General features: G+C 40.5%; 1 protein-coding gene and 1 pseudogene across 4 annotated transcripts in view; both read left to right on the top strand.

The window, feature by feature from the left end:
* OPHN1 (oligophrenin 1) overlaps positions 1–27,390 on the top strand; it is a 388,712-nt gene that overhangs the window by 348,430 nt on the left and 12,892 nt on the right. For all 4 annotated transcript variants that reach the window (XM_054471934.2, XM_063660731.1, XM_063660732.1 and 1 more), the window contains 2 exons: positions 3,992–4,139; positions 19,362–19,685. In XM_054471934.2, the coding sequence (XP_054327909.1) occupies positions 3,992–4,139; positions 19,362–19,685 (472 nt within the window). The remainder of the gene's footprint in view (positions 1–3,991; positions 4,140–19,361; positions 19,686–27,390) is intronic.
* LOC129024741 (phosphoglycerate kinase 1-like) lies at positions 5,524–7,066 on the top strand (annotated as a pseudogene).

Genomic DNA, 27,390 nt, shown 5'->3' with positions numbered 1-27,390 from the left:
ATAATTATTAGTGAAGTTGATTTTTATGTTCACAAGCTATTTCATTTTCTTTTCGTTTGTATGTCCTTTTCAATGGCTGGTCGCTTCAAAATCCTCCCCTCTCCAACCCACTCCCACACTAAACTCTTCACCTAAGGCAACCACTGATCAGTTCTGTTAGTATAATTTGTGTTTTCTAAAGTTTTGTATAAATGGAATAATGCAGTATATACTTTTCTTTTGGTCTGGCTTCTTTGGTTCAGCATAATTATTCTGAGATAAATTTAAGTTGTTATAGTGAGTCAATAGTTCATTCCTTTTTATTACTGAGTAGTATTCCATCATATATACCAAAATTTGGTTGTCTATTCACTAGTTAATGGACATTTGGGTTGTTTCAGTTTGGATCTGCTGCAAACATTTGTGTACAGTCTGTACGACTATATGTTTTCTTTTTTCTTGAGTAAACATGAAGGAGTAGAAATGACTGAGTCACATAGTAATTATACATTTAATTTTTAAAGAAAACGTAAGACATTTTTCTCTTTTTTTATTTTATTATTCTATTATTGTTATACTTTAAGTTTTAGGGTACATGTGCACAATGTGCAGGTTAGTTACATATGTATACATGTGCCATGCTGGTGTGCTGCACCCATTAACTCGTCATTTAGCATTAGGTATATGACATTTTTCTTAAGTAACTGTATCATTGTACTTTCTGGAAGAGACTGTAAAACTCATGTTAATTCTGTATATGTTTGGTGGAATCCTCCAGTTAAACTCTCTGGGTCTAGAGATTTCTTCTTTGGAAGTTTTTAAACTATGAATTGAAATTTTTTAATGGTTATAGGACTATACAGGTGATCTATTTCATTGGGTGGTTGTTTTTTTTTTTAATTCACTATGCCATTGTATGATTTTTACATTCCCATCAGCAATGAAAGTTCCAGTTCCTCCATATTCTTTTCAACATGTGGTATGGTCAGTCTTTAAAAAATTTCAACCATTCTAATAGGTGTTCAGTGGCATCGCATCATGTTTTTAGCATGCATTTCCCTATTGACTTAATGATGTAGAACATTTTTTTATGTTTGCCATTTGTATATTTTCTTTGGTAAAGTGTCTATTCAAATATTTTGCTTATTCTTTAAAAACTGATTTACTTGTTTTTTTATTATTGAGTTATTGAGTTTTGGGAGTTCTTTATATAATATATATATAATACAAGTTCTTTATCAGGCATATGATTTACAAATATTTTAACTCAGCCTGTGGTTTTTCTTTTCATTCTTAACAGTGTCTTTTAGAAAATCATGAGTTTTCAAATTTGATGTTCAGTTTATTGATTATTTTATGAATCATTGTATCTAAGAAATCTTTGGCTAACCTAAGATTACAAAGATTTTTCTCCTCGAAATTTTATAGTTTCAGCTTTCAAATTTGATTATAGCCCATTTTGAGTTAGTTTTCTTCTGTGGTATAAGATACGAATTGAAGTTTTTTGTTTTTTTTTTTTGCCTATGTATATCACATTGTTCCAGTATCATTGCTGTCCTTTCTCCACTGAATTGCCTTTGTAAAATAAATAAATAAATTTATCTGTATAGGTGTGGGTCTATTTCTGGGCTTTCTATTTTGTTCCATTGATCTATTCACCTATCTTGACATCAGTGCCACACTGTCTTAATTGTTGTAGCTTTATAATAAGACTTGAAATCAGGTAGTGTTAGCTTTCCAACTTTGTTTTTCTTTTTCAAGATTGTTTTGGCTATTCTAGGTTCTTTGCATGTCCTTATACATTTTTGAATCAGCTTGTCAATATCTACATACAAGCTTACTGGTATTTGGGTTGTGTTCAGTCTGTAGATCAATTTTGTGAGAATTTACATCTTAACACTATTGAGTCTTTATACCTGCAAACAAAATATATCTCTGTTTATCTAGATTTTCTTAATATTTCTCAGCAATATTTTGAAGATTTTAGTGTACAAAATCTTCTCTCTGGCACTTTGCCTTGCAAATTCTCACTTCCTTGTCTTTCCCATACTCCCAATTCAATCTTCTCAATGTAGGGATACTACTGGGTTCCACTTGGGTTTCCCTTCCTGCACTGCGGCCTGTAAAACTCTAAGCTGGGAAACTCATAGGGCTGACCTCATTTGTTTTTTTCTGTCTCTCAGCATTCACTGTCCTTCACTGCTGGATTTCCAATGCCTTTAAAACTACTGTTGCATGTATTTTTCCTAGTTTTGTTTTGTTTTGTTTTGTTTTTACTTGTTGCAGGCTAAATGAGTAAAACTAGTTTCTGTGCCCTATCTTGGCCGGAATAAGAAGTAGCTGTTTGTAGTAGTATTTTAGTAGTAGTAGTTAGTAGCTGTTAATAGTAGTAGTATTTTCAGGTGACAGTTTGGCCTTTTACATTAGAATTGCAAGTGTATTTGTTTTTTGACTCAGCAATTTCAGTCCCTCTTCTAGGTTCTAGAGATAGAGCAGTGAACATGACAGACATGCTTCTATGTTGTGTAAAATCTAGCTTGGAGACAGACAGCAAACAAAATCAATAAGTAAAACATGTTCTGTGTTAGGAAGTGATAGGAAATGCTGAAGAGAAAAAAAATTAAACACGGAAGGAAGATAGGAATGCTTGGGTAGAGGGAGGCATGTCATTGTTTTAAATATATTGACCTGGAAGGGCTTACTGAGCAGAGTATGTTTGATTAGAATCCTAGAAGAATGGATATCTGGAGGAAGATCAGTCTGGGTGGAAGAAACAGTCAGTGCAACGACCTCACGTATTCGAAAAATAGCAAGGAATATTTGTAACAACTACTACAGTGTTTGAGCTCACAAAATGGTAGCGCTTTAGACTATTATTACTAATGATGGTGGAATTAGGAATATGACCTAGAACTGTATGGCCTCAACATTAATCTGCTTGCTGTTAAGTTACATTTTGTCTTCTGTACAATCATGAGGCATATGCTCATGGCTTGTGACTGTTCATGCATTGTTTCTTATCATTGTCCAGCTTTTACACAGGCTTGCCTTGTGTTCTCAATCATGTTATTTCCATGCCCATGTAGTCTGTGTTGACCCTTGCCTGATGGGATATTGGGCTCTGACATTTCTCTTTACACTAATCATTGGGGTTGATTTTGTTAGTCTCACTGGCTAGACAGTGGTCACCTTTCTCCATCACATATGTGTATCATCCCAGTGTATGCACTTGGGCTAAAAGGTTGGTCTCCATGGAGACCGGAAAATCCTTAAGTACACATGAGACATTATATAAAAATTCTAATCGCAGCTCCTTCTGCATGCCTTCAGCACTTCTTATAGCATCCAAGGCACTGTGTTGTTGCTTTTTAATTTTATTTTACTTTTTATTGAATAGGTAATGTACCATGGCATGAAATTATAAAAGAACAAAGTGACATAGCAGGGAAAACACAGTTGTTCTCCCTGTATTCCCCAGCCAATCATTAGTCCTACCTTGAGACAAACAATGTAATCAGATTCTTTGGTATCCCTTCAGAACTGTTTAAGGCATATGGGCATGTAATTGTGTTTAGTCTCCTTCCATGTCCCACCCCTACCCATAGAAGGCACCTTGACAGCTCCTTTCATTTCTTTCTTACCACACTCTGTGAAGTAGGTGATGCTGTCCCTATGTTACGGATGAGAAAGCTGAGGCTCAGAGAAGTGAGGTGACTTGCCTAAGGTCTCCCAGGAAGGAGATGGAAAATCCAGGACTAATGCCATCTTTTATAGGTATTTTTTCTTCCAAACTGAGAAGTGCCAAGTTCTGTGCCTTGAGCATGGTAGGAGATACCTAAACACTTAACCGGTAGCTAGAGTGATTAAGAAAATCTCTGATTCTTTGAGTCATATTAGTATTCATGTTACAAACTCTAGCTATAAGGCCAGCAAGCATCAACTGGTGGGTAGCATTCAGAAGACAAAAACTTGATCTAATTATTCTCTAGATATCTTCCTTCTTTCTCCACAGATCTATTTAGGTCCACCTGAGGAAAGCGCTGCACCGCCAGTGCCTCCGCCTCGGGTGACAGCAAGAAGGCACAAACCAATCACGATTTCAAAGCGCTTGCTGCGAGAAAGGACGGTTTTCTATACTTCTTCCCTGGATGAAAGCGAAGGTCAGTACTGAGGTTCACCCTTAGCTTCTGAATGGTGATTAGACACAAAGAGGATATCGAAGGGCAGAAGCGGTGGCATGACCATTTTTCTCTCTATAAAAGTAGACCTTTCCTGGCTCCTGAGCTTAAAAGCAGCCAGGGTTTGTAGTTTGTGCTCAGAGAGGGGATTAAGCCTTTGACAGCAGATAGGATGGTGATGAGCTTGTAAAGGAAGTTACCATGTGGAGGATCCCTATAAGGCCAGTGCAGGATCCAAGGTGTTCTTAGATTTATGCCCCCAATCTATTGAAATGGGTGAGCAAGGTGAATGTTGTGAAATTTTAAATTCAAATATAGCAAACATGGATTGGATAACTACTATGTGCCAGGTACTGTACTAGGTGAAATTAAGATACATTGCTTGCCCTCACAGAAGAAATGGAGGCATAGATAAGTGAACAAATAAATGCCTTCAGTGGAATAATTGCTAGTGTGGAGACTACACCCATTCTAAATGTGCCTCTGCCCTCCTACTCCACTAAGACCATTTTTGTCAGGTTTGCCAAAAATCTCCATGAGGCCAAACCAAATAGCTACAACATTGTTCTCATCATACTCAGTTTGTGAGTAGCATCTGACACAGTTGACTAACTCCTCCTTCTTGAAACACTTTATTCACGTGGCTTTCAGGATACCAGATTTTCCTTTAATCTCACCAGAGAATCCATCCCAGTCTTCTCTCCTGGTTTTCCTTCTCTTCCCAACTTTACGTGTTAGAAGGTCCCAGAGCTTTTTTCTTAGTCCTGTTCTCTGATCAGGTTCTTTTCCTGTGTGATCTCATTAAGTTTCATGGTTTTACATATCATTTAAATGCTAAAGATGATTTCCAAATTTATCTAAGATTGATATCTTGCCTCTTTTGTCATATCAAATTTCCTGCTCAACAGTTCTTCTTGGATGACTCATGGGCATCTCAGTTTACACTGTGCAAAACATAACTTGATGCCCGACTCTTTCTTTACTTGCTCCTACTCTGGTCTCCTCCATGTAAGTAATTGGCAGCAGCAGTCATCCAGTTGCTAGGGTCAAGAACTTTGGAATCATCCTTGGTTACTCCTTTCCCTTTTTCCTTCATATTGAATCCATTGGCAATTCTTGTCAGCTCTACGTGCACATTATATGCTAACTTCTACTACCACCCACTCCTTCTATCACTGTGAGCCACTATTATCTCTTACCTGGTATCATTGCTTGCCTTCTTCCTTGCCTGTAATTCATTCTCCCCGGCAGCCAGTAACAGTACATCCTTTAAAATATGGAAATCAGGATTCTGCAAGCTTCCCAAGCACACATCAGCAGCAGGCTCCCTTACTGTCTGAATCATCGACCTCTCTCCATTTCCAAAATGTCGCTTTCTAACAAGCTGACACTGGACAAACCGGACGTGAAAGGGCAGCGGGTCGTTATGAGAGTGGACTTCAATGTTCCTGTGTAGAATAACCAGATAACAAACAACCAGAGGATTAAGGCTGCTGTCTTAAGCATCAAATTCTACTTGGACGATGGAGCCAAGTCAGTAGTCCTTGTGAGCCACCTAGGCTGGCCTGATGGTGTCCCTATGCCTGATAAGTACTCCTTAGAGCCATTTACTGTAGAACTCAAATCTCTGCTGGGCAAGGATGTTCTGTTCTTGAAAGACTGTGTAGGCCCAGAAGTGGAGAAAGCCTGTGCCAACCCAGCTGCTGGGTCTGTCATCCTGCTGGAGAACCTCCACTTTCATATGGAAGAAGAAGGGAAGGGAAAACTCTGGGAACAAGGTTAAAGTGAGCCCACCAAAATAGAAGCTTTTTGAGCTTCACTTTCCAAGCTAGGGAATGTGTATGTCAATGATGCTTTTGGCACTGCTCACAGAGCCCATAGCTCCATGGTAGGAGTCAGTCTGCCACAGAAGGCTGGTGGTTTTTTGATGAAAAGGGAGCTGAACTACTTTGCCAAGGTCTTGGAGAGCTCATAGCGACCCTTCCTGGCCATTCTGGGTGGAGCTAAAGTTGCAGACAAGATCCACCTGATCAATAATATGCTGGACGAAGTCAATGAGATGATTATTGGTGGTGGAACGGCTTTTACCTTCCTTAAGGTGCTCAACAACATGGAGACTGGCACTTCTCTGTTTGATGAAGAGGGAGCCAAGATTGTCAAAGACCTAATGTCCCAAGCTGAGAAGAATGGTGTGATTACCTTGCCTATTGACTTTGTCACTGCTGACAAATTTGATGAGAATGCCAAGACTGGCCAAGCCACTGTGGCTTCTGGCATACCTGCTGGCTGGATGGGCTTGGACTGTGGTCCTGAAAGCAGTAAGAAGTATGCTGAGACGGTCACTCGGGCTAAGCAAATTGTGTGGAATGGTCCTGTGGGGGTATTTGAATGGGAAGCTTTTGCCCAGGGAACCAAAGCCCTCATGGATGAGGTGGTGAAAGCCACTTCTAGGGGCTGCATTACCATCATAGCTGGTGGAAACACTGCCACTTGCTGTGCCAAATGGAACACAGAGGATAAAATCAGACATGTGAGCACTAGGGGTGGTGCCAGTTTAGAGCTCCTGGAAGGTAAAGTCCTTCCTGGGGTGGATGCTCTCGGCAATATTTGGTACTTTCCTGCCTTTTAGTTCCTGTGCACAGCCCCTAAGTCAACTTAGCATTTTCTGCATCTCCACTTGGCATTAGCTAAAACCTTCCATGTCAAGATTCAGCTAGTGGCCAAGAGATGCAGTGCCAGGAACCCTTAAACAGTTGCACAGCATCTCAGCTCATCTTTACTGTACCCTGGATTTGCCTATATTCTTCAAGATCCCATTTGAATTTCTTAGTGACTAAACCATTGCGCATTCTAGAATGCATATATGTATATTTTGCCTGTTAAAAAAAAAGTGAGCTGTGTTAGCTTAGTTCTCTTTTGATGTAGCTTATCCTGATTAGCTTTGTCACTGTTTCACTACTCAGTGTGGAAACAAGATGAAATTCCATTTGTAGGTAGGGAGACGAAATTGATGATCCATTAAATAAACAATAAAAGTGTCCATTGAAACCACGAAAAAAATGGAAATCAGATCACATCATTCCCTCTGTGCCAAATTTTCAGTAACCTCCCTTCATACCTAGAATAAAATTTGCATTTTATTATTCATTATATGACTGTTGCTTATTTCTTTGACCTTCATTTCTGAACTTTGCTCTCTCACTGTCTCTTTTGCTGTCTACTGTAATCTCATTGTTCTTGCAGGTCTTTACTTGTGTCAAACTTACCTAAGGGCCTTTGCATTTGCTACTCTCTTGGCCCTAAACATTCTTCCTCCAGAACTTCACAAGGCTCACTCTTTCATTCAGGTGTCTACTAAATGCCATCTTCTCATACAGACCTTTTCTTAACATTCTACTTAAATAGTTCTTTCTCTTCCTCCAATCACTCCCTATCCCTTTATATGGCTTTATGCAACTCATATCCCCTGCTCCTGTTTGTTCACATGTTTATTATCTCTCTTTCCCCTTAGAATGTAAAATCTATTTGACTACCAGGCCCTAGAACAACTCCTGGTATACATATCATGGATTTAGTAAATATTCGAAGAATGAATGAGTGGATGTATAAGGAATGATGAAGAGATCATCACTTAGGTTAAGGGATCAACTCTTACACAGAGGAGGTGAGCTGGCATTCAGGAGAAAGTGGAAGGGAACATTGAATGCCTCTCTGTTGTTCCATAGTCTCATTTTTGTTGTTGTTGTTGTTGTTTATATTTACAACTACCTTTATTTGTGCCACATGATACAATTTTTATTTTTTTATTATCATTATACTTTAAGTTTTAGGGTACATGTGCACAATGTGCAGGTTAGTTACATATGTATACATGTGCCATGCTGGTGTGCTGCACCCATTGACTCGTCATTTAGCATTAGGTATATCTCCTAATGCTATCCCTCCCTCCTCCCCCCACCCCACAACAGTCCCCAGAGTGTGATGTTCCCTTTCCTGTGTCCATGTGTTCTCATTGTTCAATTCCCATCTATGAGTGAGAACATGCGGTGTTTGGTTTTTTGTCCTTGTGATGGTTTACTGAGAATGATGATTTCCAATTTCATCCATGTCCCTACAAAGGACATGAACTCATCATTTTTTATGGCTGCATAGTATTCCATGGTGTATATGTGCCACATTTTCTTAATCCAGTCTATCGTTGTTGGACATTTGGGTTGGTTCCAAGTCTTTGCTGTTGTGAATAGTGCCGCAATAAACATACGTGTGCATGTGTCTTTATAGCAGCATGATTTATAGTCCTTTGGGTATATACCCAGTAATGGGATGGCTGGGTCAAATGGTATTTCTAGTTCTAGGTCTCTGAGGAATTGCCACACTGACATCCACAATGGTTGAACTAGTTTACAGTCCCACCGACAGTGTAAAAGTGTTCCTATTTCTCCACATCCTTTCCAGCACCTGTTTTTTCCTGACTTTTTAACGATTGCCATTCTAACTGGTGTGAGATGGTATCTCATTGTGGTTTTGATTTGCATTTCTCTGACGGCCAATGATGATGAGCATTTTTTCATGTGTCTTTCAGCTGCATAAATGTCTTCTTTTGAGAAGTGTCTGTTCATATCCTTTGCCCACTTTTTGATGGGGTTGTTTGTTTTTTTCTTGTAAATTTGTTTGAGTTCATTGCAGATTCTGGATATTAGCCCTTTGTCAGATGAGTAGGTTGTGAAAATTTTCTCACATTTTGTAGGTTGCCTGTTCACTCTGATGGTAGTTTCTTTTGCTGTGCAGAAGCTCTTTAGTTTACTTAGATCCCATTTGTCAATTTTGGCTTTTGTTGCCATTGCTTTTGGTGTTTTAGACATGAAGTCCTTGCCCATGCCTATGTCCTGAATGGTATTGCCTAGGTTTTCTTCTAGGGTTTTTATGGTTTTAGGTCTAACATTTAAGTCTTTAATCCATCTTGAATTAATTTTTGTATAAGGTATAAGGAAGGGATCCAGTTTCAGCTTTATGCATATGGCTAGCCAGTTTTCCCAGCACCATTTATTAAATAGGGAATCCTTTTTCCATTGCTTGTTTTTCTCAGGTTTGTCAAAGATCAGATAGTTGTAGATATGTGGCGTTATTTCTGAGGGCTTTGTTCTGTTCCATTGATCTATATCTCTGTTTTGGTACCAGTACCATGCTGTTTTGGTTACTGTAGCCTTGTAGTATAGTTTGAAGTCAGGTAGCGTGATGCCTCCAGCTTTGTTCTTTTGGCTTAGGATTGACTTGGTGATGCGGGCTCTTTTTTGGTTCCATATGAACTTTAAAGTAGTTTTTTCCAATTCTGTGAAGAAAGTCATTGGTAGCTTGATGGGGATGGCATTGAATCTATAAATTACCTTGGGCAGTATGGCCATTTTCACAATATTGATTCTTCCTACCCATGAGCATGGAATGTTCTTCCATTTGTTTGTATCCTCTTTGATTTCATTGAGCAGTGGTTTGTAGTTCTCCTTGAAGAGGTCCTTCACGTCCCTTGTAACTTGGATTCCTAGGTATTTTATTCTCTTTGAAGCAGTTGTGAATGGGAGTTCACTCATGATTTGGCTCTCTGTTTGTCTGTTATTGGTGTATAGGAATGCTTGTGATTTTTGTACATTGATTTTGTATCCTGAGACTTTGCTGAAGTTGCTTATCAGCTTAAGGAGATTTTGGGCTGAGACAATGGGGTTTTCTAGATATACAATCATGTCATCTGCAAACAGGGACAATTTGACTTCCTCTTTTCCTAATTGAATACCCTTTATTTCCTTCTCCTGCCTAATTGCCCTGGGCAGAACTTCCAACACTATGTTGAATAGGAGTGGTGAGAGAGGGCATCCCTGTCTTGTGCGAGTTTTCAAAGGTAATGCTTCCAGTTTTTGCCCATTCAGTATGATATTGGCTGTGGGTTGTCATAGATAGCTCTTATTATTTTGAGATATGTCCCATCAATACCTAATTTATTGAGAGTTTTTAGCATGAAGGTTGTTGAATTTTGTCAAAGGCCTTTTCTGCATCTATCGAGATAATCATGTGGTTTTTGTCTTTGGTTCTGTTTATATGCTGGATTACATTTATTGATTTGCGTATATTGAACCAGCCTTGCATCCCAGGGATGAAGCCCAGTTGATCATGCTGGATAAGCTTTTTGATGTCCTGCTGGATTCGGTTTGCCAGTATTTTATTGAGGATTTTTGCATCAATGTTCATGAAGGATATTGGTCTAAAATTCTCTTTTTTGGTTGTGTCTCTGCCCAGCTTTGGTATCAGGATGATGCTGGCCTCATAAAATGAGTTAGGGAGGATTCCCTCTTTTTCTATTGATTAGAATAGTTTCAGAAGGAATGGTACCAGTTCCTCCTTGTACCTCTGGTAGAATTCGGCTGTGAATCCATCTTGTCCCGGACTGTTTTTGGTTGGTAAGCTATTGATTATTGCCACAATTTCAGATCCCGTTATTGGTCTGTTCGGAGATTCAACTTCTTCCTGGTTTAGTCTTGGGAGCGTGTATGTGTCAAGGAATTTATCCATTTCTTCTAGATTGTCTAGTTTATTTGCATAGAGGTGTTTGTAATATTCTCTGATGGTAGTTTGTATTTCTGTGGGATCGGTGGTGATATCCCCTTTATCATTTTTTATTGCATCTATTTGATTCTTCTCTCTTTTTTTCTTTATTAGTCTTGCTAGCAGTCTGTCAATTTTGTTGATCCTTTCAAAAAACCAGCTCCTGGATTCATTAATTTTTTGAAGGGTTCTTTGTGTCTCTATTTCCTTCAGTTCTGCTCTGATTTTAGTTATTTCTTGCCTTCTGCTAGCTTTTGAATGTGTTTGCTCTTGCTTTTCTAGTTCTTTTAATTGTGATGTTAGGGTGTCAATTTTGGATCTTTCCTGCTTTCTCTTGTGGGCATTTAGTGCTATAAATTTCCCTCTACACACTGCTTTGAATGTGTCCCAGAGATTCTGGTATGTTGTGTCTTTGTTCTCATTGGTTTCAAAGAACATCTTCATTTCTGCCTTCATTTTGTTATGAACCCAGTAGTCATTCAGGAGCAGGTTGATCAGTTTCCATGTAGTTGAGTGGTTTTGAGTCAGTTTCTTAATCCTGAGTTCTAGTTTGATTGCACTGTGGTCTGAGAGACAGTTTGTTATAATTTCTGTTCTTTTACATTTGCTGAGGAGAGCTTTACTTCCAACTATGTGGTCAAGTTTGGAATAGGTGTGGTGTGGTGCTGAAAAGAATGTATATTCTGTTGATTTGGGGTGGAGAGTTCTGTAGATGTCTATTAGGTCCGCTTGGTGCAGAGCTGAGTTCAATTCCTGGGTATCCTTGTTAACTTTCTGTCTCATTGATCTGCCTAATGTTGACAGTGGGGTGTTAAAGTCTCCCATTATTATTGTGTGGGAGTCTAAGTCTGTTTGTAGGTCACTCAGGACTTGCTTTATGAATCTTGGTGCTCCTGTATTGGGTGTATATATATCTAGGATAGTTAGCTCTTCTTGTTGAATTAATCCCTTTACAATTATGTAATGGCCTTCTTTGTCTCTTTTGATCTTTATTGGTTTAAAGTCTGTTTTATCAGAGACTAGGATTGCAACCCCTGCCTTTTTTTACTTTCCATTTGCTTGCTAGATCTTCCTCCATCCTTTTATTTTGAGCCTATGTGTGTCTGCATGTGAGATGGGTTTCCTGAATACAGCACACTGATGGGTCTTGACTCTTTATCCAATTTGCCAGTCTGTGTCTTTTAATTGGAGCATTTAGTCCATTTGCATTTAAAGTTAATATTGTTATGTGTGAATTTGATCCTGTCATTATGATGTTAGCTGGTTATTTTGTTCGTTAGTTGATGCAGTTTCTTCCTAGTCTCGATGGTCTTTATATTTGGCATGATTTTGCAGTGGCTGGTACCGGTTGTGCCGTTCTATGTTTAGTGCTTCCTTCAGGAGCTCTTTTAGGGCAAGCCTGGTGGTGACAAAATCTCTCAGCATTTGCTTTTCTGTAAAGTATTTTATTTCTCCTTCACTTATGAAGCTTAGTTTGGCTGGGTATGAAATTCTGGGTTGAAAATTCTTTTCTTTAAGAATGTTGAATATTGGCCTCCACTCTCTTCTGGCTTGTAGAGTTTCTGCCGAGAGATCTGCTGTTAGTTTGATGGGCTTCCCTTTGTGGGTAACCCGACCTTTCTCTCTGGCTGCCCTTAACATTTTTTCTTTCATTTCAACTTTGGTGAATCTGACAATTATGTGTCTTGGAGTTGCTCTTCTCGAGGAGTATCTTTGTGGCTTTCTCTGTATTTCCTGAATGTGAATGTTGGCCTGCCTTGCTAGATTGGGGAAGTTCTCCTGGATAATATCCTGCAGAGTGTTTTCCAACTTGGTTCCATTCTCCCTGTCACTTTCAGGTACACCAATCAGATGTAGATTTGGTCTTTTCACATAGTCCCATATTTCTTGGAGGCTTTTTCCTTTCTTTTTATTCTTTTTTCTCTAAACTTCCCTTCTCGCTGCATTTCATTCATTTCATCTTCCATCACTGATACCCTTTCTTCCAGTTGATCGCATTGGCTCCTGAGGCTTCTGCATTCTTCACGTAGTTCTCGAGCCTTGGCTTTCAGCTCCATCAGTTCCTTTAAGCACTTCTCTGTATTGGTTATTCTAGTTATACATTCGTCTAAATTTTTTTCGAAGTTTTCAACTTCTTCGCCTTTGGTTTGAATTTCCTCCTGTAGCTCGGAGTAGTTTGATCGTCTGAAGGCTTCTTCTCTCAACTCGTCAAAGTCATTCTCCGTCCAGCTTTGTTCCGTTGTTGGTGAGGAACTGCCTTCCTTCGGAGGAGGAGAGGCACTCTGCTGTTTAGAGTTTCCAGTTTTTCTGCTCTGTTTTTTCCCCATCTTTGTGGTTTTATCTACTTTTGGTCTTTGATGATGGTGATGTACAGATGGGTTTTTGGTGTGGATGTCCTTTCTGTTTGTTAGTTTTCCTTCTAACAGACAGGACCCCTCAGCTGAAAGTCTGTTGGAGTTTGCTAGAGGTCCACTCCAGACCCTGTTTACCTGGGTATCAGCAGTGGTGTCTGCAGAACCGCGGATTTTCGTGATCCGTGAATGCTGCTGTCTGATCGTTCCTCTGGAAGTTTTGTCTCAGAGGGGTACCCAGCCGTGTGAGGTGTCTGTCTGCCCCTACTGGGTGGTGCCTCCCAGTTAGGCTGCTCGGGGGTCAGGGGTCAGGGACCCACTTGAGGAGGCAGTCTGCCCTTTCTCAGATCTCCAGCTGCGTGCTGGGAGAACCACTGCTCTCTTCAAAGCTGTCAGACAGGGACATTGAAGTCTGCAGAGGTTACTGCTGTCTTTTTGTTTGTCTGTGCCCTACCCCCAGATGTGGAGCCTACAGAGGCAGGCAGGCCTCCTTGAGCTGTGGTGGGCTGCACCCAGTTGGAGCTTCCCAGCTGCTTTGTTTACCTAAGCGAGCCTGGGCAATGGCAGGCGCCCCTCCCCCAGCCTCGCTGCCGCCTTGCAGTTTGATCTCAGACTGCTGTGCTAGCAATCAGCGAGACTCTGTGGGCATAGGACCCTCCGAGTCAGGTGCGGGATATAATCTCCTGGTGCACCGTTTCCTAAGCCCGTCGGAAAAGCGCAGTATTCGGGTGGGAGTGGCCCGATTTTCCAGGTGCCGTCTGTCACCCCTTTCCTTGACCGGGAAAGGGAACTCCCTGACCCCTTGCGCTTCCCGAGTGAGGCAATGCCTCACCCTGCTTCGGCTGGCACACGGTGCGCTGCACCCACTGTCCTGCGCCCACTGTCTGGCACTCCCTAGTGAGATGAACCCGGTACCTCAGATGGAAATGCAGAAATCACCCGTCTTCTGCGTCGCTCACGCTGGGAGCTGTAGACCGGAGCTGTTCCTATTGGGCCATCTTGGCTCCTCCCCCCCATAGTGTCATTTTTACAGAATGGGTTTATTTGTTTATTTACAGTCTCCCCAAATATAAACTCAATGCCAGTGGCCACTTGTTTTTTTTTACTATATCCAAAGTATGAGCACAGTGCCAGGCATATAGTAAGTCCTTAATAAATGAGTGTAAAAAAATGAATGAACTGGGTGTCAGTAGACAGAAGGTCTAATTTAATCTTGGCTACTAGCCTGCTGAATAACTTGAGCTAGTCACTTCCCCTCTCTGGACCTCAGTTTGCCCCTCTGTGGTGATGAGGGCTTTGGGACAGAAGATCTCCAATGAGGTTACCCAGTCTAGACATTTATTTTTTATTTTTAACTTTTTAAAAAACTGAGCTATAATTCACATACCATAAAATGCACCATTTTAAAGCATACAGTTTGATGGTTTTTAGTATATTTTGTGCAACTATCTTATTCCAGAACATATTCATCATCCCAGAATCCCAATACTTTTAAATTTACTTCTCCACCAACCTCTGACAGTTACTGATCTACTTTCTGCCTCTACGGATTTGCCTATTCTGAACATTTCATAGAAATATAATTATAGAATATGTGGACATTTTTGGGTGGCGTCTTACTCTTAGCATAATATTTTCAAGGTTCATCCACATTGTAGAATGTATCAGTACTTCATTCTTTCTTATGGACAAATGATATTCCTTTGTATAGATGTAGCACATTTTATTTATCCATTGATCAGTTGATGGACACTTGGATTGTATTCATTTTTTGGTTATTATAAGTAATGCCACTGTGAACATTCATGCACAGAATTTTGTGTGGATGTCTGTTTGTAATTATCTTGGGTATATACCTAGGACTGGAATTGTAGGTTATATGGTTGGTCTATATTAAAACTTTTGAAGAATTGCCAGGCTGTTTTCCAAAGCAGCTGTACCTTTTTTTTTTTTTTTTTGAGATGGAGTCTCACAGTGTCTCCTGGGCCGGAGTGCAGTGGCACAATCTCAGCTCACTGCAGCCTCCACCTGCCAGGTTCATGTGATTCTCCTGCCTCAGCCTCCCGAGTAGCTGGGATTACAGGCACATACCACCACACCCGGCTAAATTTTTGTATTTTTAGTAGAGATGGGGTTTCATTATGTTGGCCAGACTGGTCTCAAACTCCTGACCTCATGATTCGCCCACCTCGGCCTCCCAAAGTGCTGGGATTACAGGCGTGAGCCACCGCACTAGGCCTCAGCTGCACCATTTTACTTTCCCACCAGCAATGAATAAAGGCTCCAATTTCACCACATCCTCACCAACACTTTGTATAGTCTATCTTATTTATTCTAGCCATCCTATATGAGTGTGAATCCATAATCTCATTTACTGTTCAGCACTCCCATGCGAGGTAGGTATGCTGAATTCTGTTTTATAGTGAAGGCACTGGAAGCTCAAAGATGATGAGTAGTTTTCCCAACTAACACAGCTACTAAATGACAGAACAATTTGCACTCATCTATCTTATCCTAAAGCTTATTTATTTACTATAAATCACACTTCCTATAACCTATCTGAACACTGTTCTGAGAAGGAACCAATCCTGCTCACCAGTAGCATCTCATTATCTTACTCTGAAATTTGTTATCCCTTTTGTATATAGTATGTCAGTGACTCCTTTCACCCTCATCATGGACTCCATCACACCTCCATAACTAAGCCCTGATTATTCCACTTCTTCAACCTCTCTTGAATCTGCCTCTCTTTTCTGATGCAGCTCTAGTTTGGATCCTTCTTATCAGCAGTCCCCTAGCTTGTCTTTCTGCCACCAGTCTTTCTGGTCCAACCTACTTTTCGTTGGAACGAGCCTATTTTTCATTACTTTTCGTGATGAACCCAAAGGGATGTTTAAAAATGCATATTTGATAATGCCACTTCTCCCCACCCCCAGCCCTCTGCCCCCCCAAAATCATTGTCTTCTGTGACTCAAAGGCAGAGTTTGTATTCCTGAGCATGGCATTCATGGACTTCATGATATAGCCCCAACTTATTTCAACAACCTCACCTCCAGCTACCCACACTTTTTCATCTATAATTGGTCCCTATGCTCAAGCCAAACCAAACTTTTAATTATATTTTCTTAGGCAAAGCATGATCTTTCACTCCTCCAAGTTGTTTTTTGTTTGAATGCCCTTTCTACTTTGCTCCACCTTTTGGAATTCTTCAAGGCCCAGCTTAAAAGTTACCTGTTTTATAAAGACCCTCTCTAATCCTTGCAGTCAGTATTAGTACTGTCTTACTCCTAGCACTTATCTGCATGAATCTACATGTATTATAATAATTGATTTATTTCTATTACTGTACTAGTGTGTATCCTCTCAAAGCTTCTCCCCACCTCTTACCCACCCATGGAAGAGAGGCCTCCACTTTAAGGGTTGGCCCCACGCCTATTTATGAGGCCTCCCTGTCTGATCCCTATTCACTCCCAGTTCTTCGTAGTCCCTGAGACTTGTCTGTGTGTTCTCCTGTAGAAATGGGTGGCTGGTTAGGGAAAGGGGATGGCACCAAACTTTTATTACCTGACAGAGCAATGAACTCTCTCTTCAGAAAGAGTAAGTAGACTCTGGAAGCAGACATCAAGATTTGAAACTTGGCGTTTCCACTTAGTAGCTTTGTGACATGGAGACTGCGGGTGCCTTAGATTCCTTGTCTGTAAAATGGGGTTAATAACAATGTACTACTTTATAGAGCTGTTTTGAGGATTACATGAGATAATCCAGGTAAAGCACTTAGAACAGGGCCTGCCATGGTATAAGTGCTCAAGTAATGGTATGTGTTATCTTTATCAGTATTATTCTCATTATTACTATCATTGTCACTATTATCATTATTTTTATTCACCATACCCCAGAACCTAGAAATAGTTTCCCTGCTGAAAGGCCTAGCTCCGAAGTCATCATGGCTTCTATCATTACATTTCCTATTTTCCCAAGCCAACAGAAGATACTTTCCTGAGTGGAAGGTAGCAGCCTCTCTGAGGCTGTGTATGTGGGTCCTCTTTATGAAGATTGGCTCTCTTGAGATGGTGATGATACTCTATGGCCTGTAGGGCACAGGCAACCTTTATTTCCCTAAGGGAGAGCAGAGATGGAGTCACTTGTCCAGAAGAAAGTATTCAGATAGGAACATGCAGCTGAGATGTTGGGCTAAAGCATGTGAGGGAAAGAATTTATGTCACCATGCACTTTACTGTTTGGAGAGAGTAGACGTGCTTGAGTTACTCCTGAGTGCTATATGTTTAAAGATGGCCTCTGCCACAAGGCACGTCCTGGAAGCCAGAGGCTCTAGTTATTTGGCACTCTTGTGCTCATGTTCATGACATCATTTGTGAGCCTTTGGTAGTTTTTTTGTTTGATGGCCTCTGTCTGGTTGCACTTGTGCTAGGGTTAATAAATAAAGGGCTATGTGTCTACTTTGGGACGAAATTAGGGAGACTACAGGGGAACTCCCCTTGGTTCCGGCCCCTTTGGCAGTGGCATCAGTGGTGGCAGATTCCCAAGGAGAATAAAACTGTCTAGGGGACAAAAGCCTTTGCAGCAAGACTTCCCCCATGGAAACTTTTGCCTCACTGCCCACCCGCCACATAATAGTGTAAATAATAACCACTAATTAATGAGTGTCTGTTATGTGCCAGGCACTGAAATAAGTATACCATCTCCTGTAATCCTCACCATAACCTCATGAGACCGGTATTCTTTATTATTCCCATTTTACTGAGGAGAAAATTTGAGGTACAGAGAAAATAGGGAACTTGTACAAGGTCTCATAGTCGGTAAGAAGCAGAACTGAGATTCAGACCTGGCCACCTGGCTTCAGAGCCTGCATTTCTTTTAACATTTTATTACGAAGAATTCCAAACATAAACAGAAATTGGAAACAAACATATTGAACTCCCCACATTTCAGCATTTAAAAACATATACCCAGTCTTATTTCATCTATACCCCTACCCATTCCCCCAACCTACTCATCATGTCATTTCATTTGTAAATGTTTCAGTGTATATCTCTAAAAGAAAGGAACTCCTTCAAAAGCAAAACCACAATATCATCATCATACTTAAAAGAAAATAAAACGAAACAGTGATTCCTTAAGATCAGCTATCCAGTCAGTATCCACATTCTCCTATTATCTCATTTTGTTAAAAAAAAAAATCAGGATCTAAATAAGATACATGTATTGCAGTTGGTTGATATACATCTCAGGTTTCAATTTGCTGGCTGGAACCCCTGTTCTTTTTTTTTTTTTTTTAAAATTATACTTTAAGTTCTAGGGTACATGTGCACAACGTGCAGGTTTGTTACATATGTATACATGTGCCATGTCGGTGTGCTGCACCCATTAACTCGTCATTTACATTAGGTATATCTCCTAATGCTTTCCCTCCCCACTCCCCCCACCTCACAACAGGCCCCGGTGTGTGATGTTCCCCTTCGTGTGTCCAAGTGTTCTCATTGGAACCTCTGTTCTTAACCACTACATTCTAAGTTTTTTATGACTATGGAAGGTGACAATTTCTTTACAGCAGGCATTCTCAATCTGGGGTTTATTGACAGCTTCAGAAGGCTCTGTGAATCACTAAAAAATTAGTTTTCAAAATTTTGGCTATATTTGTGTGGGTTAATTTTTCTAGGGAGGTGGTCCCTAGGTCTCATTAGGGTCTCAAAAGCTTTAAGTAAGTGTCAGAACCACTAAAAGACATGTACTAATGTCAGAGGAAATTGTAGACCATAAAAGCTGGGGAAAGAACAGTTGGAGGTTTCCTTCCGAGTTGGAGAACGAAGTTAAAGTATGTTATGTTGATTAACTTAAAATTTGAGAGACCTTAACAAAATACTTTTCAGAGAAGTGGTTAAGAATTAACCGATGATGTCTTTATTTGCAAAGAATAGAATATGCCATTGATTGGGGATTTTAAGTCTTTTTTGAGTGACATATTCCTTTAATAAAACCTCTTGGTTTATTGTGGCTTATTGAATTGTGGTGGTGAAAATCATATGCGGATCTTGAATTCTCTATTTGGATTGGATCTGTGGCTTTACGTGAACTGGGAAGGGTAGAGAATGATTTTGTGGGATATAGTTGGTTTGTGCCACAGTGACATAACTGCTTTGAAAATGTATACAAATTTTCAAAATTAAGTATGTATGCATGTATCAAAATGAAAAGGTTTTAAAAGTTATCATTAATCTTCCCTCTTTGCACCGACTTTTCCCAGATGAAATCCAACATCAAACACCGAATGGTACTATCACCAGCAGCATAGAACCCCCCAAGCCACCACAACACCCTAAACTACCTATTCAGAGGAGTGGGGAAACTGATCCTGGGAGGAAGTCCCCAAGCAGGCCTATTTCGGATGGCAAGTTGGAGCCCTGCCCAGAGGTGGACGTGGGGAAGTTGGTGTCTAGGCTGCAGGATGGAGGGACCAAGATTACCCCAAAGGCCACCAATGGACCCATGCCAGGCTCTGGGCCCACCAAGACCCCCTCTTTCCACATAAAGAGACCAGCTCCCCGGCCCCTGGCCCACCACAAGGAGGGTAAGTGCTTGGGAATCCCATGGGAGCCAGAGCTGACCCTAACTACTTTTCACCTTGAGATCCTTCTGAGTTTGGAGATATATTTAAGTGGAAATATGTTCCAGTTTACTACTACTAATATTGGAACAGTGGGCAAGATCACAATAATCAGTCACAATAATCACTAGAATGTAAGCTCCATGAGGGCCGAGATTTTTTACCTGTTTTGTTGACCTCTGTATCCCAAGTGCTGTGTGCCTGGCACTGTGCTAATTGCCGATATACTATTTCTTATCCTCACAATCCCACTGTAAAGAATGTATTATTCTGAGACGGAGTCTCACTCTTTCGCCCAGGCTGGAGTGCAGTGATGTGATCTCGGCTCACTGCAGCCTCCGCCTCCCAGGTTCAAGTGATTCCCCTGCCTCAGCCTCCTGAGTAGCTGGGACTACAGACACTCGCCACCATGCCTGGCTAATTTTTGTATTTTTAGTAGAGACAGGGTTTTGCCATGTTAGCCAGGCTGGTCTCAAACTCTCAACCTCAGGTGATCCACCTGCCTTGGCCTTCCTAAGTGCTGGGATTACAGGCGTGAGCCACCACACCTGGCCAAGAATGTATTATTCTTTTTTTTTTTTTTTTTTTTTTTAAATTAGGAAATGGAGGCTGTTGTAGATAAGTGACTTGCCAAAGATTCACAGCTAGTAACTGGCAGGGCTGGGATCTAAATCTTACCATGTCTCACAGGCACCAAAGCCTGCGTTCTTTCCACTGAGGCAGAACTATCACTTTACCTTCCTATAAGAAGCTGTGAATCTGTGAACCCTTGTTTTCTCATTCTCCCTTTCCAGTTTGGGAGAAATAGGGACAAAGGGGCACAACTTCTGCCAAACTCTGGACTTTTGAAATTATTGCAAATTCAAGGTGTGGCTGACTTCAGCAAATTTAATTAACTATTGCATGTGGAGACTCATGTTGAGAGACTGGGGCTAATCCAGAGGGGAGTTTTAGGGGACACAATTCTGTGAAGATAGTAAGATATAATGGACAAAATAAGGATTTGAATATCAGAAAGGCTTGGATCTAAATCCTAGCTCTTTTACTTTGTAGCTTTAAGGAATTTCACAATATAGCAAAATGTAAAACCTTAAAAAATGGTTAAGAATAATTTATTTGACAAATATTTATTGAGTACTGACCGTGTACCTGGCCCCATTCTACATGCTGAAGACATAGGAATGAATAAGACTTATGAAGTCCCTGTCCTCTTGAGGTTTAGATGAGAGAGCTTGGCAGACTATGGCCTGTGGACCCAATTGGGCCCACTGCACTGCCTCTTTTTATATAGCCTGTAAGCTAAGAATTCTTTTTTACATTTTTTAATGTTTGGAATTAAAAAGGAAATAATATTTTTTGACATGAAAATGTTGTGAAATTCAAACTTTGTCCATAAACATAAATACACCCCTTCATTTACATGTTGTCTATGGCTGCTTTCATGCCACGACAGCAGAATTGAGTAGTAGCAGCAAAGACTTTATGGCCTGTACAGCCTAAAATATTAACTGTCTGACACTTTACAGAAAAAGTTTGCTGGCCTTTACCTTAGATTCTAGAGTACTGATAAGAAAACATGAGGCCCAGAATGGGAATCGGGAGGTTGGGGGAAGGTAGGATAGCAAGGAAATGGCAGGAATGGAGTTAGTATACAAAATGTTTGCCATGAATCCTTAAACACTTGGTGGAGCAGTGTCATAGATTTGGTTCCAAACTTTCTAGAGAAAACAAAAAGAGAGAAACCAATGGTTATATAACTAAGTTCCTAAGGTAAAAACAAGCCAATTGTTCAGGTAAACCATAACTTTTCTGGTTTTGAGGCCAGGGAAAAATTTCTTCCATGGATTATTTCATATAACAACCTCAGTATGAACCAATGGCATTGTCTCAAAGCACAGTTTAGTGAAAGCTATTATTCAGTGTGGGGATGGGAGGGGGTCCAGTACAATTTCGACAAGTCCAGTACAATTTCCACTAGTAGTTGACTCTGAATGCTCTGGTTTGATCCACTGATGCTGATGTGATCACTCATGCGATCACAATTAATTTATTTAAGCTGTTTGCACCTTGGTTTCCAGATCTGTAAAATGGGAAAACAGTTCACCTGATAGAATTATTATTGCTAGGATTAAAAGGAATGACAAAATATCTGGCGTATAATCAGCATTCAAAATATGATATTGATTTCCCTCCCCTGTCCCTCTTCTCACTATGACTTGGCTCTTCTGGGACATAGCCAAGAAAAGGAAAACTTTAATGTAGACCTCTGCTTCTGTTTTTAAGTCATGTCGTGACCTTCCTATCAATCTGGGTAGAAGGTTGGGTAACTCAACTTATACTCGTCACAGTAAAATTTGTCTTGTCTGTTGCCAAGCCTTGAGATTGGCCAGATTCTATCAGCTCAGTGCACACAGTAACTCAGCCCTCCTTCCCTCCCTCCTGCAAAGTTCAATCCTAGTGGCATTCCCCTCTTCCCCTTCCTCCAGTCCTACCCTGGGCTGCTGGCGGCAGCTACTCTGATCTAATGGTCTCAGTTAATGTAAGTACTGACCTGACTTGTTCAGTATCAGGCTAACTATCTAAATCTGGGCCTCAGCTTTGCCTGGCTTCATTTTCTGCTTTCAATCAGTTAGCAACAGGCTGGCATGATGCAGCTTTTTTTTCAAAACCCCACGCTTCCAGCTTTGTCTACAGAAAGCAGAACTGAGGTGATTTTGGCCTTGGTGGAGAACCCCGCAAACCTCTGGTATAGTTGCCTCTTTGAACCTAACCTACACTATCTATTCACTTCTTACTTCCTCCTTGCTCTCCTGCTGATTCTGGCTGCTTCTCCTAGTAGATTCCCTGGCATCTGAAGAGTTACCGGTTAAGCAAAAGCTGCACACAGCTCTGACCGTGTGCTATAACTGATAGTTGTTTGCTCCTGGCACTGGCCAGTAGCCTGAATGGCAGTATTAGAGGGAGGGAACTATTACCTCAGCCAGCCCAGTCTGTACCTTGCAGTTGTCACCCCATTTCAGCTCTGTTGTTTAGGACTTTGCCTGCCATCCTGAGGATCAGTACACAGGCTCCATTGCATTAGTGAGCCAACTGTGCCACAGTCCTGCCCCCATCTTCACCCCTTGCATTGACTTAACATTTGAGTGGCCTTAACATTCTTCACATTTTTTCTCAGCAATTAAAAATAACAAAAGCATGGTGCATGTTAAATTGCTTTTTTCCATGACAGTCAACTTTAAAATAAGAATCAATAGTGTTTGCTGATGGAATTTTATCAAGGATCCTTTTCTGTTCCAGACATGAGCTTGATACTTTCACTCCTCTGTTGCATCTAATCATTGTGATAGGCCTTGTGAGGTATGATTTACCCTCCCCTTTTTATAGATGGAGAAACAGAGGCTCACAGACACAAAACAGCTTGCTCAGAGTTACCTAGGTTGTAAGGTGCAGAGATGGGGCTTGACCTCAGCTTCTTGAGTTCAAGATTGGGACTCTTTTTCTTTATACCATATTTCTTCAGCAGCGTTGGCCATCTTCTCCTTTCTGTTTTTCTAAGGACCACTTACTTTTGGGTGGGTACAAAATTATATAAGCCTATTTTTTTCTGCCTTCATTTGAGTTTACTGCCTCTTACGTGTCCTGGCTTTGCAAAGGGCAGGCATGTAGCTACCATAAAGAGATTTAGGACTTTCCTTTGGGTAATGAAGAGGGAGGAGGGCTATATCCCATCTACTTTACATGTATTTGTTTATTTAATCAGGCATAATCATATGCAAAGGGAGAGACAAAGATGAAAATCCACTGTCTCTGCCTTCCAAAGGTTCGTGGTGACTCTGGCATGCAAGCAGTCAGTCCCAGCCAATGTGATCCATGTTCTAGTAGGGGTGAGAAGAAATTCTAGTAGGAGCATGGAGCAAGGAGACCTTCATTCTACCTGAGGTATTGAGATGAAAGTGAAGAGCACACCATGGACTGGGACTTTATGACATATGGGTTGAGGGGCCCTTCTTAGCTCCTTTCCTCTGTCTTGGCTGGAAAGGAAAGATTGCATCTGGTGGCATGCTTTTGGGCTTGTAAGGCCTTGCTCAGTCACAGAGCCATTAATTCTCCACTGAGGTGACTAATGCTATGAGTGGCATTTGCATCTACTCTAAAAGTATTAGGAACAGACTTGCTCTTGCAGTAATGGGTGTTGCTGGCCATTATCCACATTTTCTTGTTTGGACTTATGCTTTAATAATCTACTGTTTGGTTTTTATTCTCTACTTTTCTTGGAGCCTAACGCCAAATTGTTTTATAAGGATAAATAATGGCTAAGGAAGCAGGAAGGCTTTAAGGTGAGCATGGAGGAGTGTCATAGAAAAAAAGAGATAATTCTAGGAGACTGGGGGAATCTACAAGAGGAATCAACCTCCTCCTACTCTGTGCCTTCAGGTTGGGTATAGAGGAGTATAAGGAAAGGTGGAAAAAAGTTGCTAAGGTTGAATACTGATGACCATCAGGTCCCAAGAACTCTGCAAATGTTAAGATTCTTTGGTTATGGTCATTTGACAGAGATTAGAGAGAGAGGGAACAGGTTGGGCTTGAGAAGGAGATCAAGTTTGTAGTAAAAGCCAGGTTTCGGACCAAGGTTGAAAAGAAATTAAAAAGAAGTACAGCTTGGTGGAAAGACTATAGGCTCAAGAGACTTAGTGGTTAAAAGCTCAGGCTCCTGAATCTTCCAGATGTGAGTTTGAATCCTAGCTCTGCCTCTTCCTAGCTGTAGGACTTTGGGCAGGTTACAACCTCTCTGAACCTTAGTTTTCCCACTTGTATAATGAGGATAATATTTGTGCCCATAGGATTGCTATAACAACAAAGTGAGTCCTCTAAATGCCTAGCACATAAAGAATACTCAATAAATTATAGCAGTTATTTTGCTTTCATGGGAGACTATTACTAGCTACTTGATCTTAGTTAGGTCAGCTTTACTTTTTTGAGCCAGTTTTCTCAACTGTAAGTGGGGACAATACCACCATTGAAGGCAAGGATTTTGCATGGATTAAATTAGATTAGGTATACAAAGAATCTGGTAAAATAATAGAGGCTTAAGAAGTGGTAGTATTACTAGGTAACAACCTCTTAGGAAATGGCAGACATGGAAGATGGGATGTCTACTCTTCTGTATTCGAGGCCCTTTGAGAAGGCTCAAGCCTAAAATGTAGATGGCATAAAAGAGTTCAGAGTTATATTTTCAACCCACAACCTGTCCCTACCATGCCAAACACCTAGGAAGAGGCGAACTAACCTCAAGGTCTAACTCAAGTCTCATTCTGTCCATGAAGCCTTCTGACAATCCTACCCCAGTTACCTCTCCCTTGATTCACATATTTTGGCACCCAAGATTGGCCCTCTAATGTGGATGCTGACTTATAGTATTCACACTTATTTCCCATGAATATGACTCATATCCCCAACTCAGTTTTGAGCTCCTAGAGGGCAGGGGTCATTTGTGTGCCTTTTTGTGTGTGTGTGTGTTAGAGTGTAGGGTTGGGCACAAAAGCCCTCACAAAACCCCCATATTGAATACCGTTCAATTTAGGTTTCAGAGAGAGAAAAAGAGAGAGACAGAGGGATTAATTATTTTAAAGCAGGTTAAGTACATGTAGAGTACTTCAAAAACAGCCTATAAAAGTCAGTTGGGTCTAACATTTAAGTCAGTGCAGCAGGCCAGCATGGCACATGTAACGAGCCTATGTAACAAGCCTGCACATTGTGCACATGTACCCTAGAACTTAAAGTATATTTTTAAAAAATAAAAAGTCAGCTGGGAGAGATAGAGGCTTATAGACTTAGATCATTGGCTCATTCATCTGGAAAAACAGTCCAATCCCCATGTTATACTGGTAAGGAAATGATCCGCTGAAGGTCACACAGAAAGTTAGTTTTAGTATTAAGCATAGAATTCAGGTTTCTTGACTACCAGTTACATGACTCTCCCCTTTCTGCCTCACCAGTTTGATAGTGTGTCTTAACTGTGACTGAGACACATTAGAGGCAAGAGAGAACAACACTGGGGTCTTCAGCCAAGAAAATCCTTTGCTGCTACCTCAAAGCTTGACTTGTAATGAATAATCATTTGGAGGTAGCAATAAAGGGCCCAAGAGGAAAATGAGGTTAATGATGTTTGTTTTCCAAGGCCCTAGGTTCATGTTCATTAGGATGTGGCTATAACTTGGGAATGAATAGGGTTCATATTTTAGGGATGTCATCTGGTTCACTCATCAAGGAAATTGATAGCCCTGGAATGGACATGGTTTCAGGTAGACATGTTTTCCAGCTCTGACAGTCCAGCATATCATTTCTTTACAATTACCACCTTCCCTCCCGCAACTCCGCCTCCCAGCAGTAACCAGTGGAAATGGGACAGCACTCTCAGCTCTGCTACTCTGTGGGGTGCAGTGAGGAAGCAACATCATATAGCCTAATGGTCCTCAATCTTGGCTGCACATAGCATCACTTGGGGAGCTTTTAAAAATACCCATGCTCAGGATCCATCCTAATCAATAAACCTAGGACGTATGAGGGTGGGGTCCAGGTACTTTACAATTTTAAAGCTCCTTACATATTTCTAATGTTTCACTAGGGTTGAAGAACAGTGGTAGTTGGGACTACACAGGTTTCAGAAATCAGATGGACTGATCAACTATGAAATTACTTTTCATCTCTGAGTCTCTGTTTCCTCAGCTGTAGAACGGAGATAATACTTTCTGTCTTGCAAGATTATGGCCAATGTTGAATGAGAAAATGTGCATAAAGCACTGAGTACGGTATCACAGTACCTGGAACAGAACAACTGTTCAATAAAGGTTAGCTAAAAAAATTGTTGCTAGTACTATTGTATTACCGTTACTATTATTATTATAATTTATAATTTTTATATTACCAATGATAACAAAACAGCAGACAACTGGAAAGGCAGTGGATGTGGAAACAGGAAGTATGGGTTTCAGTCCTCACTCTACCATTTAACCTATGGTTGTGGATGAATCAGTTTACTTTTCTGAACCTCAGTTTCCTTCACTGTAAAATGGGGATAATAAGACCTATTTATTCATCTCTCTCAAGCTTATTGTAAACATTAAGCAGTTACCATCTGGGAGAGTGCTTTGAATAGTATAAAGTACATTAGAAAAATTGGATTATTATTATCATTTTGGTTAATTTTTTCTGCTGCAATTCTGTATACCCAGTCTGGTCTTAAGGGAACTGACATGTCCAGAAGGTAAGATACAGACTAAATGGAGAGACAATTCATATGTGTGCACATGAGTAGTGTTTTGTTTCTTCCTTAATTAGAACACCAATCATACTGTATTATCATTATTTCTTTACATATATATCTTGCTCACTAGAATGGCTAGATGGATGAATTTTTTAAAAAACATACATATTAATATATAAGAACTTCATGAACATTTACATGGATGTAAATTACATATACCTACTAGGGTGTTCAGAGGGTTGAAATTTTAGCTGAGTCTTGAGGAATGGTTATAATACACAGGAGACATAAGAATAGGGACACATATAGGGCAAGAAGCAGGACAGAGTCTGACACTTACTTACCTCTGCTGTATACTAGGCATTGTCTATAGGTCATCTAATTGAGTCCTTAAAATCACTTTGT

Source organism: Pongo pygmaeus, chromosome X (genome assembly GCF_028885625.2).
Source record: "Pongo pygmaeus isolate AG05252 chromosome X, NHGRI_mPonPyg2-v2.0_pri, whole genome shotgun sequence".
Classification (NCBI taxonomy): domain Eukaryota; kingdom Metazoa; phylum Chordata; class Mammalia; order Primates; family Hominidae; genus Pongo; species Pongo pygmaeus.
Note: the sequence above shows the minus strand (reverse complement) of the source record. Positions and strands in the feature narration are given on the sequence as shown.